This window comes from Bradysia coprophila, unplaced genomic scaffold, assembly GCF_014529535.1.
Source record: "Bradysia coprophila strain Holo2 unplaced genomic scaffold, BU_Bcop_v1 contig_137, whole genome shotgun sequence".
In the NCBI taxonomy this organism is placed as follows: domain Eukaryota; kingdom Metazoa; phylum Arthropoda; class Insecta; order Diptera; family Sciaridae; genus Bradysia; species Bradysia coprophila.
In genome coordinates this window covers 888803-904718 of record NW_023503408.1, presented here as the reverse complement: position 1 = coordinate 904718, position 15916 = coordinate 888803, and the positions used below count along the sequence as shown (strand labels likewise).

The 15916-nt window shown below is 37.3% G+C and overlaps 1 protein-coding gene across 3 annotated transcripts; it reads right to left on the bottom strand.

Moving 5' to 3' along the window:
- Window positions 1-489: 489 nt before the first annotated feature.
- On the bottom strand, window positions 490-12525 carry LOC119073139 (proton-coupled amino acid transporter-like protein CG1139). Of its 3 annotated transcripts, none has more exons than XM_037178437.1 (5): window positions 12331-12525; window positions 6684-7066; window positions 5953-6366; window positions 5601-5874; window positions 490-1006 (listed from the first exon to the last, which is right to left on the bottom strand). In XM_037178437.1, exons 2-5 carry the CDS (start codon window positions 6802-6804, stop codon window positions 511-513), a joined length of 1305 nt encoding a protein of 434 aa, XP_037034332.1. In that variant the 5' UTR covers window positions 6805-7066; window positions 12331-12525; the 3' UTR covers window positions 490-510. The 3 variants fall into 3 exon arrangements, with proteins under 3 accessions (XP_037034332.1, XP_037034333.1, XP_037034331.1); XM_037178438.1 differs by lacking the exon at window positions 12331-12525 and adding an exon at window positions 11783-12066; XM_037178436.1 differs by lacking the exon at window positions 12331-12525 and having other exon boundaries at window positions 6684-7092.
- Between the last annotated feature and the right edge of the window lie 3391 nt (window positions 12526-15916).

The following is a 15916-nucleotide window of genomic DNA, read 5'->3' as shown; positions in this document are numbered from 1 at the left end:
CCTTCATATCGAGCCATTAAACATCGGGGGCTTTATCAATGAATCGTCGCAATTCCAGTTCGGGTATGACTTTAGCTATCTTTGGAATGTGGCGTATGTGGCAATGTTGACGCTTTCATAAATTTTCAATGTCGACTTCAACATTGAATACCATACCGTAGTCGCAATGTACCAGGCGACAATTTTCCTTTCAGCTCACTAAAATATGACAGCACGACCCGCTTTCGACTTCGGCTCGGATGTGCAAACTCTACACTTGTCAAAATACCAGTTTTCAAAGCGAGTCCCTTAAAAGCCTGTCGTGAGTTCGCGAGTACACAAAATTGATCCAGAATGATCTGTATTCTTTCCGCCACACCCAATGTAATGTACTATTAGTCTGATACGCAGGTCACATATATGCACGAAGTTGAAGTCGTTGAAGAGATTTTCGAGTGATGGTCAAGCCTATTCTATATGGATCTTTATTCAAAGATAAAACGGTTGCTGGAATACAAATTTATTCGAAAATTATTTATACAATTCTATAACACCAAGTACACCCTCGTAACCACCACTGAGAAATCCACATAGAGCTAGTACCAATAACAACACATTTTTGATTGAATCAAATGTAGACATCCGACTGTCTCCTCTTGTCTTGACTAGATATTCAATGAATACCGGAAAAACCAGTGCCAAACTATTCGAACAAATTGCACCAATGATACTGATCAACAGTCCGACATTCGGTATGAACATAGCCACACCAAATGTAAAAAGCACTCCAAATACTCTAAAAATCATTTCACCAACTAATGGATGCGTTTCCGCTATCTTAATCCTTTGCTGTAGCAATGGAAATAAAATTTTAATTGGAACATAAAACAGTATAGCGTAGCCGAGTGCAATGCCAATAGATATGAGAATATTTAACGATTGAGCAAGGATGTCATCAGTGGGAAAGTTGGCTGTCAGACTTGCGGCAACATCTTCCCCATATTTCCAGTATCCCATGACACCGAAACTGTAATTTAAAATTAGTAAATATTTCAGTATCTGTAAAGGCAATTCGCACGCTTCCTTGTTTTCATAGAAGCGAATGCAATGAATGGATCATGTGTAGAGCACTGCGACGTTCAGACGATGGGCAGTTGGCGGCTTAGAAAATTTAAAAAACGCTACGACCGAATCACATCTCAGAAAAGTTTGTAAGTCAAAAGTCGGTTGGTATCTGTTGACATGGAAGATTTTAAGCGATTTCGCTTACAAAAATGCCTAAAATCAAACATACAGCCAAGGCCAGTCAAAAAATTCGTGAATTTGCGTCAAATGTTTTTAGCCCCGTACGAAGTACAAAGGGGCTTATAGGATTACGATGCCGTGTGTAATTGATGGAATTCGAAGCAGACGGTAAGGGCCAAGTGTTTGCCTATGTTCATAGATGACGAATCTGCAATAAAAATTTTGTCTGTCCGTCTGTCCGTCTGTCCGTCTGTCCGTCGATATCTTGAGTAAATCAAATCCGATTTCAATTTTTTTTTTTCCCTGAAAGATAGTCGAAATAGTGAGGCTAAGTTCGAAGATGGGCATATTCGGGTCGGCCCTTCGTGAGTTAGGGCCACCTAAGTGATTTAAGGTCTTTTGGTGATATTTATGGCAAAATAAACGATGGAAATGTAAATGACACGGCAAATGATAGGTATTGTCAATACCAATCCAGGAAAAAAAAGTTTTTTAAAATCGGGTAAGTGGGCCGTGAGTTAGGGCCTTAGAAGTGAAATGCTACTAGGGCCCTATGTGTATTTTACATAGAACTCGAGTAAATTTCATTCGTTTTTCGTAATTTTTGTTTGATTTGGAAGGTAATCGAATGCCGAATAGAATGTTGTTGAAAAAAAATTAAATTTGGGTCCTTGGCCTAAGGCCGCTACTAGGGCCCTATGTGTATTTCACATATAACTCGAGTATATTTCATCCGTTTTTCGTAATTTTTGTTTCATTTGGAAGGTAATCAAAGGCCGAATAGAATGTTGTTGAAAAAAAATTAAATTTGGGTCCTTGGACTAAGGCCACTACTAGGGCCCTATGTGTATTTTACATATAACTCGAGCAAATTTCATCCGTTTTTCGTAATTTTTGTTTCATTTGGAAGGTAATCAAAGGCCGAATAGAATGTAGTTGAAAAAAAAAATAAATTTGGGTCCTCGGACTGAGGCCGATACTAGGCCCTTCAAAAAAATAAAATTTTAAGGCGATTTGAAATTTTTGTTTCATTTGAAAGGAACGTCGTACGGGGCTTCGTAATTGCGCTATGCGCAATTTGTAAGATGTACATATTACATAATAATTTTACTTTAACTACATTAACCGGCGCAATAGGCTTACGATCAAAGTGACAGGGTGACAGACGCACTAGGGTCACGAACGCAATAGATATACGGGTTTGTACGGGGCTCAGTCGCAGCAAACGCTCCGACTGTTCTGATGGCTCGTTTTAGCTGGTTCCACTCGAACGACTCGAACACACAAAACTGCTTTGTCTTTATGTGGTTGACAACTACAACGCGCGCACGTTATTATTGGACAAAACATCAGCAGTTTTTGGAACTTTCACCGTCTGATATCAGCGTGCACAGCAGCACTTTATGTGTATGAGTGGAACCAGCTGAAAAACAACTGAAGCAAATTGATGAGTTTAATTGATTGACCTTCACTGTACGATAGACATACACAATTTTACTAACTAGCGGAAAAAATCGCTAAAAAATTCTCCAAAACGCTAATACAATCGCTAAACCGAACTGGTGTGCATACGTTATTTTGCACCAGCTGGTCCCATTTGAAATTGTATGTGACCAGCTGGTGCAAAATAACGTATGCACACCAGTTCGGTTTAGCGATTGTATAAACGAAATTTTTGCTAATTTTCCATCTTCCGCCGCCGATTTTTTACTCGGCGAAGGCGGCTGAAGGGGTTATCGGTGACGGCTTCGACTGCTGGACTTTCTCATCGTGGTGCTGTGCTCTAGTCATGTACCTGTTAAGATATTTTTGAGAAAGACCGGCGTTGTTCAGTTTGTCTAATTGATTTTCAACCTAGAACAAAAAATGATCGAAATTCGTATTTCTTTTTCGTATAAAGTATTACAGTCCACGACGTCTCAATTGTCTCACATCTTATGATTTCCACGTTTTAAATGAATTCCACACTGTGTGAGCTCTTACGATTAGTATTTTGTCTAATTTTAACTCAACAATGTCCACGTTTGACCTGCAAATTTTAGTTGACGAATAATTTCTGAAAGAAGAGGTTAAGACACACATAAAAGCAGCTGTCAGTGCTTCTATAGTTTCAATACAAACATTTTAGTTGACAAAAAGTCTCTTCTAAATTGGTTTACTGTCTTCGTGATCAAGTCAGATGTGAGCTAGCATGTCTTTTTAGAATTTTGATTGACGCTACGTAGTGCTTGGACACGCAAAGTAAAAGTAGTTAATGAGAAGTTAAATTATGTACGTGACGCCGATCGACAAAATCAAGAATGAAACTGAATTTGTATTTAGGTGAATTCTTCGCAGCGGTCACTTGTATTTTCGCGTTAATGCCACAGCGAAGAGTTCAACTAATTTGAAATGCAACAGCAACACAGTAGCAACTAGTTATTTTTGATTTAATGCCACCACGATAAAAATTGTTGGCCCAACCTCCTAATAATATACAACTTTGCCAACCACAGCAGATCGTACTAATACAGAGTTTGAATGTGTGGAATGTGTGGAATTTATTGAAAACGTGGAAATCATAAGATGTGAGACAATTGAGATGTCGTGGACTGTACGTTGTTATTGCATTTGTATGCAATAAGATTTTATTAGTGCCGTAAAAAGTAGAAAGTAAACATAAAATTATTGGGCACTAAATCAGATCAAGTTAAGTTACAGTTCTAAAAGTTTGTGGTGACTTCACAATAAAAGATTGCCATTGATTGATTTGCATTCCATTTATATACGAGAGTTTGTTCGAATAAATATAATTATATTCCCCACCCCTACTTCGGGTTAATTGGTTTGTTTTGATTTTTGGTTGCCGAATAGAATTAAAAATCAATATAAACCAATTATTGAATGATCGCAACACGTACACAGTCATTGATGAAGATCCCACCAAACTGATGGAAGGACGTTGCAATAGACTTATTTTGAAATGCAAAAGACTAAACAATTTTTTGTTTTGAAAAATGTTTTACGGCGATTTAAACTAACTTATAAAAACTTCAACCCCCATTGTATAACAAGCACATAATGGTTCTCTGTAAAATGTGCAAAGACGACTTAGAATCGCCGTATGATTTGTTTCCCCATCTTGATTATAAACATTTATTAACAAATAACTTCTATTGTCCTTACAACTGGGATAATCATCAAAAAGCATTCGAAGACAGCGGATTGTGTCGTAAAGTCGAAGTACTTAAGGAATTGGTTCAACTATCTTTAGAAGAATGTGACTCAGTGGAGGACTATATAAATCGAATGACGTCACTCAAAGTAACGAAAACTTTGGTGAAACTGGACGATGAATTGCTGGCACCACTAGTGTTGGCGGGACTACCGATCGAATGTAAATCGCTAGTAATGACAACAGAAAATTCTTCTGCGAAGTTGACATTGGATTCTGTGAAGACATTGCTTCTACAAGACCCGAAACTATCTAAGCGTTTAAGTTTCGTTGTCATACATGTGGTGAAAAGGGTCACATGGCGAAAGACTGTAGGAAGAAATACGAAGACCGCGAATCAGAAGAATGGAATTATTCTACAAGAAGAGAAGTAGACTATAATGTTGGAATATCAATTTGATATTATCGAATTAACCAACATTTGTGAGTTAGGTCTAAGCAATCAAATTGTGTAGTCGTCATTCTAAATTAAATTGTCCTTTTGATCAAACATGTTTGTCTCTAAATTCAATCTTCTCGGTACTTTGGAACCTTCCTAAATCCTGGTAATCTAACATATAAAAAGCGTCGAAAGGATACAAATTCAAAATATTGAAGACAGTGAAGTAGTTGTTTTATGTGATTTGACTTAAAAATTTTAACTGAAGCGAATTGATCAGTTTAAGGGAGTTTTCCATTCGTTTATTGTTTTGATATGACCTGGTCATGTACTGGTCATGTGGACGTTTGATTTAAGCTTGTTCTGTTGTCTTTATATAAGTTGAACTTGACGAATGATCGTGAATCTGACTACTGACAGCTGATATTGTTATGATGAAAATTCTGACATTTAATGTTGTGAATTAAATCTGTCAACGTTGCATTGTTGCATTAGTCGTACACACACATTTGAGTCAAGTATTGTTATATAATTCATGTACGCAGATAATAACTCTCTCAGTCCTTAACGTTTGTCTGTCGTATGAACATCACTGAATAAATTAGTTTTACGTTGTACCAAAACTGTTATTAATCACATCATCGGTCGATTCATCAGAAGGAATCTGGACTAATCTTGATAAATGTAAACAAACAGAAATTGACGGCATCTAGTCTAGTTATGCTTAGCCGTAAGATAAACAAAATCATGAAAAAAAATGTTTGTGCAGTAAAGTCAACATACCATATAACAAGAACCGTTAGAATCAAAACTCCAATGTTTAGAACTCCTAATGGCCTTGAGAAGTTTTTCGGTTCTTTCATTTCATTCTGTAATGGCAAAATAACTCCGATTCCTTCGAACACATAAATTACAGTGCCGAAAAACAGCGGCAATGTGTCGATTGAAATTGTTGCCATATTCCTGTCCGTGAGTGGCGGTAAATCAATTGTGATGAAATAATATGAAATTGACATTCCAATGATCATGAATATTCCAGCTAGAGCCGAGCACGGGGCTAAAAATGAACAGGAACATAAATTAGATCGTCTGATCAGAAAAGTGGACATCAAATTCATCGGTCATATAATTTTACCTAAAAACTTTAAATTGGTTATCAAAGATGAGAGTAAAATCGGAATAAGTGCCATGCTGATTAACACTCTAACTTCAAATTCATATCCAAAATAACTGACTACACTCTTCATTGTGTTACCAACGAAAACAAAATAAACTGCACACGTGCCGAGTTGCGTTAAAACCAGAAACAAATTTGTTATGATTTTCATTAATCCCGCTTGCTTCTTCCATTTATCGTTGGCTAAGAGTGCCAACTGGAACGTTTCTCCATAATCAGTCCGTATTGTTAAGCCAAAATAACTGCGTGCATCAGCTGCACACTGCAGTAGTATGTGTTGTTCGTATAACAAGACAAGCGACAGCATGACTGTAAAAATCGACCCCACTACATATCCCACATTTTTCACTGCTTCTGGCATTGCAAATATACCTGTGAAGTAGAGAAACAATAATAGTGCTTTGTTTACCAAGAGGAAAAGAAGTTTGGAAATGTCATTTCGAGTGTGTCGAGTCACCCGAGAAAATGAAACTTCAAACTTCTTTTTCTTGGGGTCAACACAACGTTTTTTAGAACAAAGGCTTCCGAATTTTCAGCTGAGGTGAGAAAATGACAGTTTTTTTGCCTTTGGCTTGAAAAATGACGTCACACTTTCATATTCTCAAAAACAATTCAGTTTGTCAATCAACGTACATGCATTCGCGTTACAATGGAATGAGACATATAAATTACAACAACATTTTACTCACCAGCACCAATACCCACTTTAAATAAATGAATGATTGTCTCCAGGTATGTAGTGGCATGTTTAATCTTCACCTCACTCTTCTGATTTTCAACTTGCAAAATGTCGATATTTGCATGCTTCATTCTCAAGATCTCAATTGACTCTGTTCACGCTGGATGAATGTATTGACGATCGACTCAAGTGGATTGAGATAAATTAATATCAAGGACTGATTGTGACATAATAATGGTTACGATTAAGACGTCGAATTGCATTGAATTGGTAAATTGCAAGAATATATGACAGTAATGTGACCAATATGTAAGTATTTTGTTGTCAGTTGTATTTCTATGTATACATTGATCATTGACGGAGCGGTAGCGGAGTCTGTGGCGCTAGCCTCTTCTGTAAGAAAAAAGTAAACAAAGAAATGCTTTGGAGCACAACATCATGGACGGAGCGTAAGCGCGTGAGTATGACTGGTGCTGTATTTTGAAGATATTTTTTAATCGTTAGCAGTAAAGTATTCGTTCCTTCGACAAAGTCTCAGAGTTTTGAGAGTTGCGTTTGAATTTTTTTATATAAAAAAAAATGAAATTGTGTGTTCACAGTATTACTGTGCCGTGTGTAATTGAAGGAATTCGAAGTTGACGGTATGGGTATGGGCAAAGTGAAAGGTAGTCGAAATAGTAAGGCTAAGTTCGGAGATGGGCAGTTAGAGTTCAGAAGTCAGAGGCTATTCGGCCCTGGCTACATTGGAGTTTAGTGGAACAACCCCGATTTGGACGAAAGTAGATGGGATCGAAAGGGAGAGGTCCCCTGATGACGAAACAACGAGATTTGGGGCGCGGAAGCCCCTCCCTGAGCCGCCAGGGCCCTCCAAAGTTTTCACACTTTTTCCAATTTTCACGTGTTTTTTTGACGGAATCGACAGTAGAAGGTCCACTGATTACAAAACAACAAGAATTGACGCGCACGAGGTCCTTCGAAAGGTGTCTCGCCTCTCAGAAGAAATTTTCCTTGTACGAAATGCCGAAGACTAAAGCTTACGACGCCACGAAAAAAACGAAAGACCAAGAACCCTCTACTGCCACCGACTCAGAGACGGAATAAGAATATAATGACTGCAACTAGATACATTCGTAATTTCATTGCAACAAGGGCATCAGTACATTTAAAACACAAAAAATGACGAATCCGTATAAAAAACGCAAAAATTCGAAACACTGTGAAAATTTTGGGGGACCCTGGCGGCCAGGGGGAGGCTATTGCTTCTTAATTCTTTTGTTTTGTCATCAGAGTCGTTTCCGTCAAAAAAAAACACGCAAAAATTCGAAAAATAATGAAAACTTTGGGACCTGGTGGCTCAGGGAGGGGCTTCCGCGCCCCAAATCTTGTTGTTTCGTCATCAGGTGACCTTCCCCTGTCGATCCCATCTACTTTCGTCCAAATCGGAGTCGTTCCACTAAACTGCAATTTTGCCCCTATGTGTATTTGTACTCAATAAATTTTAGGTCTATTTGAAATTTATGTTACATTTGAAAGAAAACGGGGCTCAGTTGCAGCAAACGCTCCGACCGTTCAGTTGGCTCGTTTAACATGATTTTCTGTAGTCAAATATTTGAACTCATTGGTGTCACCAGACAAAAAATGTTTAGTTTCCACGCATCTCGCAAAAATGTTTGCAAATCGATGAAACACACATAATTTTTAGACCCGTACGAAGTACTGGGGTGTTATAGGCTTACGCATACGTATGTAATACGTCGAATTGGACTCCCTGAGTAAAGACAAACCTATTGTAGTTGTCTGGATATGCCAAATCCGCGAAAAAAAATGTCTGTCTGTCTGTCTGTCTGTCCGTCTGTGGGTTCTCTAACTTAAGTAAAACGCATCCGATTTTAAAAATTCTTTTTTTCCTCGTTTGGTAATGTCAAAAGACAGGCTAAGTTCGAAGATGGGTGATTTCGGATCGACCTCTCCGGAGCTGGGGCCCAATAAGTGCCTAAGTATTTTTCGACGATATCTTCGGAAACTAAAGCACTACACTTGTCAAATAAAAGGTATTTACAATACCGATCGACAAAAAAAAATGGAAATCGGATAACCGACTCGTGAGTTAGACCCCTTGGTGTGAAACAGGCACAGGGCGGCAAGCAGTTTTTGCTTGTAGGTCGGCCACATTTGGTGATATAAAGTGATATATCTTGTGAAAAATGGTACTTAGAGAGTTTCTGTTAACAAAGAAGTAATTGGTTATATGTGGGGGGTTTTAGGAATCCCATATGTGGACTTCTATATATATCTATATACAGCTATATACAGGCATATAGAGCTATATAATAGCATATTCCTCTGTGAAATGTTTATTTATAGTGAAATATAGGTAAATATAGCTGTTTAAATAGGAATTATGAAATTTGACTCCGTACGGGGCTGTTTATTTGTATATGATAACAAGGCAAAGAGTGGCTGTAAGTGATTTTAAAGGGAGAATATTTTTTCAGCAGAGAAGAAAATGAAGTAAGAGAAATGAAGAGTTTCACATTAAAGGCTTTTGATACGAATAGGTGTTTCGTACGGGTCGGCGTTAGCTATGTTTTACATTATTTCGAAGAGCGCCCGCTGCGCAACTCTACCTTTCGAACAAAAGTTGTTTGTTATGACCCAAAAAACTGAAATACGAAGAGAAATTTTTTGATTAAATTTGGTTCAGGCACACCGTTGTTTTGTACTTATTTATTATGTTCGAGAATACCTGATGTAATTTCAATTTTTATCGATCGTGAACAAATTCAAATGAAGGATTTTACCATATTTTTCGATCAATAACAAATAACAAGCAAACTTAGCTTGTGAAAGAATTTAATGGAATTCACGCGTTTGGTGGTATTGGACTAGTCAGATTTTCCAGCGTGAGCATTTTTTATTGAGTTTTATGGATTGTCATACTCGTTTGTATAAAATGTTGAGTAATTTTTTTTCCTAAGTATTTCACACAAATGAGCAAGGTTGTGATCGCTAACGATTTTTATTAGCGACGCTAACGCTAATTTCGAAAAATATTAGCATCGCTAAACTTATTCGCTAACAGAAAAAAAGTTAGCGCGCTAGTAGCGGCCGCTAATAGCGATCGCTAATGTTTCGCTAAAAGATCTAGTGAATAAAACGATTTTTTAATTTATAAATTTTTTAACACTTTCGATCAAGCTACATAAACATGACGAAATCTAAAAAATTTTAAATATTGTTTTTGAAGAACTTTGATTGAGGAAAATTTATTAGATTTTATGATTACGAAGCTGCAAAGCTCCCATTTCTTAATTGACAGATATCGGCTCACTAAACGAATTTCGAAAAACTGGAAAGTCTTTCAGAAGTGACACTATTGCGCTTAATAGTATTGTATTTAATGAATAGACGACCAATTTCAAGATGACTTTTCAAAAAATTGTCATCTGACATGCAGAAGGTCATCTACATTGCAAATCGATAATTTTTGCATCCACAAAATCTTGTATTTCCAAAGTATACATCTTGAAATGCCTTTAAATAATGTCTGAGCAATCTATCTCCGAAAAGAATTGCCTTTTGTTCACAATGTAGACAAAAGTTCGAAAATGTTCCGAAAGTAGATGTCAAAGATTCTCTTTAACGGGAGTTGCAAAAGATTGTTTACAATAGGTATTTGCACCCTAGGGATGAACAAATGGAAAGTCTTCACGTGAATTTTGGTAGTCCAAAGAATTGTGAATTGAAATTGGTCTACTCAAGCAAAACACGACAACCGTTTTATGACAACTTATTGACACCTACAACATTCAAGAAACTGCCATACCAAAAACTACGTCAATTTCTCCGTTGCTGCATTTTTTGTTTGGATAAAGCTACCGACTCGTCAAATAGACGTATAGAGGAGTTGTCGAGGTTTTGCTTGAATAATACATTAAATTTCATGAACTTTCAACGGAATTTTGAAGTAAGTTTCATAACTTTATTTTTCAACACTTCACTTCTAGTTATGCAAATAACAATTTAAATAATTAAATTGTTCAATGACTAGAAAGTTCTATTATTCATTAGCGAAGTGATTAGCGATCAGCGAAAATAATTTCGATAATGACATTCTAACGAACGGTAACGCGAGTAGCGACAAATTTTCAAAATTAGCGTCGCTAACGACTAGAGACGCTAGTGCAACCTTGCAAATGAGTATGCAAATCGATAAAACTCATTAAAACGAGCCATCAGAACAGTCGGAGCGTTTGCTGCGATTGAGCCCCGTGCGAACCCGTTTATCTATTGCGTACATGACCCTAGCGCGCCTGTCGCCCTACTTTTACCGTGAGCCTATTTCGCCCGTAAATGTAGTTAAAGTAAAATTATTATGTAATGTGTACATCTTATAAATTGCGCATAGCGCAATTACGAAGCCCCGTACGACGTTTCTTTTGAATGTAACATAAATTTCAAATAGCCCTAAAATTTTAATTTATTGAGTATAATTACACATAGGGCCTAGTATCAGCCTCAGTCCAAGGACCCAAATTAAAAAAAAATCAACAACATTCTATTCGACCTTCGATTACCTTTCAAATGTAAAAAAATTTAGAAAGAACGGATGAAATTTACTCGAGTTATTTGCAAAATACACATAGGGCCAAGTAGCCTTTCACTTCTAAGGCCCTAACTCACGGTCCACTCACCCGATTAAATTTTTTTTTTTCATTTACGTTTTCATCGTTTATTTTGGCATAGATATCCCCAAAATACCTTAAAACACTTAGGCGGCCCTGACTCACAAAGAGCCAACCCGAATATGCCCATCTTCGAACTTAGCCTCACTATTTCGACTATCTTTCAGGGAAAATTTTTTTGAAATCGGATTTGAATTACTCAAATATCCACGTGACGGACAGACTGGTAGACACAATTCTTATTGCAGATTCGTCATCTATGAACATAGGCAAACACTTTGCCCTTACCGTCTGCTTCGAATTTGTACTTCGTAATAGGGCTAAAGATGCACACTCTGCAAAATCTGGCTCTTATTATCAATTCTCATACAAAAATTCAAAATATCGGATTCGATCGCTTTATATACAGCGCTATATACCTTACCACTAAACGTGTGGATTAATTTGACACTCGGTACGAACTCAACTAGAACAGCTGTATTATTGAATATATTATTGACGCATCAACATTTCGGCATGTTAAGTTGAATGACTATTTGACGATTGGCGCGATAATTACACAGTTGCATTGTTTCAGGTATTACATACCAGTTGAAAACACTAGAAAAAGTAAAAAGTTACGCAATTCTCTGTGTAGTGTCTACTTCCAAAACAACTAATTTTGTTGTGGGTGACGCATTCTACGCTCGCACGGAAATATCGCAAAAACAAAAGTTTGAATAAAAACATAAGTGAAAGAGAATTTTCACATTTTTTTATACACGAGGACTCGCGTCACTTTTTCTGTTAAGGGTTTCGACTGATATCAGTTGTTTTGGAAGTATACGCAGGAACTTGCGTCACTTTTTACAAAGTTTTTCCGAAAAAGTGTTTTTTCGACGATTCAGAACGTCCTCCGTCCGAATTTTCCATTCAAAAATTGTGACCACAAAAACCCCGAAAATTGTAAAACCACGAAATTCGCGAACTTACTTTTTTCTTAATAAATCAAGTATAAAGCTTAATGAGTTCAGATCAACACACAACCATTTCAAATTCTAACAAAACATTTTATTCAAAAAACGACTGTGTACATTTTGCATGCCACGCATGCATCATCAAGTCAGGTATTATTAGAACTAATGTGAAAAGTATACATCGCCAATAAACACAACCGTCCACGTTACAAAAACTGGATTTTGTCTTATGTCGTACAAAATTTCTTTTATTTCTGAAACAACCGTGAGTTATCACACATAGCATACGTACGAAATCAAATCAGATCAAACAAAACTGAGTTGACATTACCATCGTTTAAGTTCATCACAAGATTGTTCCGAATGTTCTTAATAACTCTCGAAAGTAACATTATTCCTATTGTTCACACGTTGAATCAATTTGACCTTAGAATTATCAGTCGTATGTTAGTGTTCAATCATGTATTTAGCGATCTCATTTTACTGGTTTGGTATTGTTATATTATCATTTTACGTTCCATCCACACTTACAGTTGTTTCGCAGATATACCCGAAAAGCCATAAAACATTTAGGCGGCCCTGACTCAGTAAAGACTTACATAAATATGCACATCTTGTCCTCACAATTTTGACTATCTTTGCTAAGTCTCACATAATGAGAGAAATTGCGAAAAGTCGAGTTCCCAATTGAATCAAACTTGGTCAACCTTAGTGGTCAATGCTAATACAAATACTAATCATACTCATGGTAAAATCAGATCTGTATCTTTATCAGATAGTCAAAAACATCATAGCTGACAAAAAATTGTTTCTGAGTCGGGCAACGCAATCGAAAATGTATGCGTTTCTATGCGTTTTAATGTAAACTTTGATTGCGTTGCGAGAGTCGGAATCAAAAATTCGAAATCGTCATCCATCCAGAAGTTTTCAAACGGATTTTTTTAACGTGAGTGCGGAACTAATAATACAAAGATAAAAAACGGAATAAATGCACCTACAACTGATCGGTCGGGGAATTGATAAATTTGACAGCGTTCAAATAGAATGCGATGTATTGTGGTCACAGCACTGCTTCTAGCGAAAAGGACAAAATAATAAAAAAAATGTTGGAAAATGCCTGAACTATTTTTTTAAATTCCAAAAAAAGATACGGGTCCAATATTTAAGCCTTCCGGACCAGAAAAACACCTATTTATCATAGTATCCCACACTACCCGGAGTCAGAGCAGACCATTGGTCCATGTAACATGAACATAAGTTTCGTTACGAAAGCTAATCAACGGCACTGTAATCAGTCAAGGAATTTGCGACAAAACAATATTCAAGTGAAAGCAATTCATTTATAGAAAGATAAGACCAACACATGAGCGGTAAATCTAACTTTGCAAATTAAGATTTGCTTTCATCTTAGGTAGCTTATCAAATTGATTACCAGCCGCATGAGCTTATCACAATCATTTCATTTCAATTCATTACAATTCAGTGTAATCGCCGCGCAACAATCTTTATCAATTTGTTGTACAAAGACTGGAGCATGTACATTGTACAACACTTGGATATTGTAAACAGTCAAGCTACAACACTCAAATGTAACAAGTTAAAATTTTGAATTTTGTGAAAATGCTCAACTTTCTTTAGTACAAACAACACATGTCATTCATCCGTTAAATCAGACAATGTTGACGTTGAGTTCTTTCATATAGTGTTATTGTTCACGTTGAGTTGCCGCTGCGCAACAAATGCAAACATCTAACGGGCGATATGCCTTAAATAATAGTACATAACTGCTATAAGGCTGTATATAAGAGACGTGTACGTATACGAGAGCTTGCGCAAGTATTAGTACGAGTCTCTTATATATATCCTTATATCAGTGAGGTATCAGTAGGCAAACATCTCTTTTTCTAGTGATAGCTAGAACAATACACACACACACCATATGTGATAAAACGTTTATTCTCAAGTGTAGACGGTGATGTGACTATAGTCATTTTGATGGTTTATTGACTAGAGTTCAAATCTGCTCTACCACGTAGCTCCTGTAAACTCTCGACAGCTGAAGCATCAAGGGGATTGAGCCGCTCCTGACGTCGGAGTCTGGATCTCGATTAAACACCCTTTTAAAGAAGGAAAATTTGTTGAAGTCAAATACTCGAGTTATCAACATGACAGACGGACGAAAATATTTCTTTTTGCAGATTCGTCAACACTCTACAAGTTGTTTATGAAAATCATTACGAAGAGGAACACTAACAAGTTCGACTTCTACCAACCTGTTGAACACCGCCAAAGACTGTCCCAAGCCAGTTTGAAAAAGAGTGGAGGGAATGAAGTTTAACGAGGACGTAGCAGTAGATAAGATAGGATTAGATAGATCAATCTTAAGGTTGAATGAATCGTGAGCTGGAAGCCGAAAGAATTGGGGTTAAGGGACCAACGTTGAGGTGAAACAACACGATCAGGAAGCCAAAGGATAGATCGATCCCAGAATTCTTATTAGCTACTAGGTTAAGCTTTTAAAGGACGAATAACCTTTTGCTCAGATAGGTTCAAAAGAATGGGCAAAGCTTTATGGAAAAGAATGTTCAAAAAGAGTAACACTACCCCGTCGGGCACTGTGCACTTTGATAGGCACGGTGGTCCCGGAACGTGCAGAAATGTGCGGGTTAGAGCTCGAGGATTACCGGGGGCGAGCAAAGTAAAGCTTTCATACTCACCAACCCGCAGTAGCAAGCGTGGTGTTTTAATGCTAAAAACCTTCAAACGAAGCCATAACGAATTATACATTGCCACATATAATGCCAGAACATTGTCGTCAAGACAAAAAATGCAAGAAATGGAAGAAGAGCTAGAAAAGATAAAATGGGATGTTGTGGGAGTGAGCGAAGTGAGAAAACCTGGAGAGGAATGCCTGAAATTACAATCAGGGCATACATTCTTCTACCGAGGAAGTGACAGTCAGATGCTGATGCACGGTGTCGGATTGTTCATAAACAAGCGGTGGTCGGATCGCATAATTCACACGAAAAGCATATCCGATCGAGTGATATACGTAAGCCTGAAGATAAATAACAGATACAGTGTCAAATTAATTCAGGTTTACGCACCCACGTCCACCCATGATGACGAAGAAGTAGAAAGATTCTATGAAGATGTCGAGAAAGCTCTGGACGAAAACCCTTCACATTACCAATATCTAGTCGGTGATTTCAATGCGAAGCTGGGAAAACGAGAAGAAGACTCCGAAGTTTCTGTTGGTAGTTTTAGCAACGACCAAAGAAATGAGCGTGGAAATACTTTACTCAACTTCTTACAGCAACACAATTTGTACGCAATGAATTCATTTTTTGCAGGAAAGCCTCAACGGAAATGGACTTGGGCTAGTGCAGATGGTGTAACGAAAAATGAGATCGATTACATCATAACTGGCTGTAAGTCAACCGTTAAGAACGTTACGGTCCTAAACAATTTTTCAACCGGTAGTGATCACCGAATGGTTCGTGCAAGAGTCACGTTAAATACCAGATTTCAAAGATCACAACTAGTTCAGAAAAGTGAAAGGATTGACGTACAACGGCTTTACACACAAAATGAAGAATTTG

Bases quoted from the DNA above. Each gene is read 5' to 3' on its own strand.
- LOC119073139 (XM_037178437.1), bottom strand. From the start codon at position 6,804: ATGAAGCATGCAAATATCGACATTTTGCAAGTTGAAAATCAGAAGAGT. The intron at 6,367-6,683 runs GTGAGTAAAATG...TCTACTTCACAG, and splicing joins TAAAGTGGGTATTGGTGCTG to GTATATTTGCAATGCCAGAA. The intron at 1,007-5,600 runs GTATGTTGACTT...TTTAAATTACAG, and splicing joins CTAACGGTTCTTGTTATATG to TTTCGGTGTCATGGGATACT.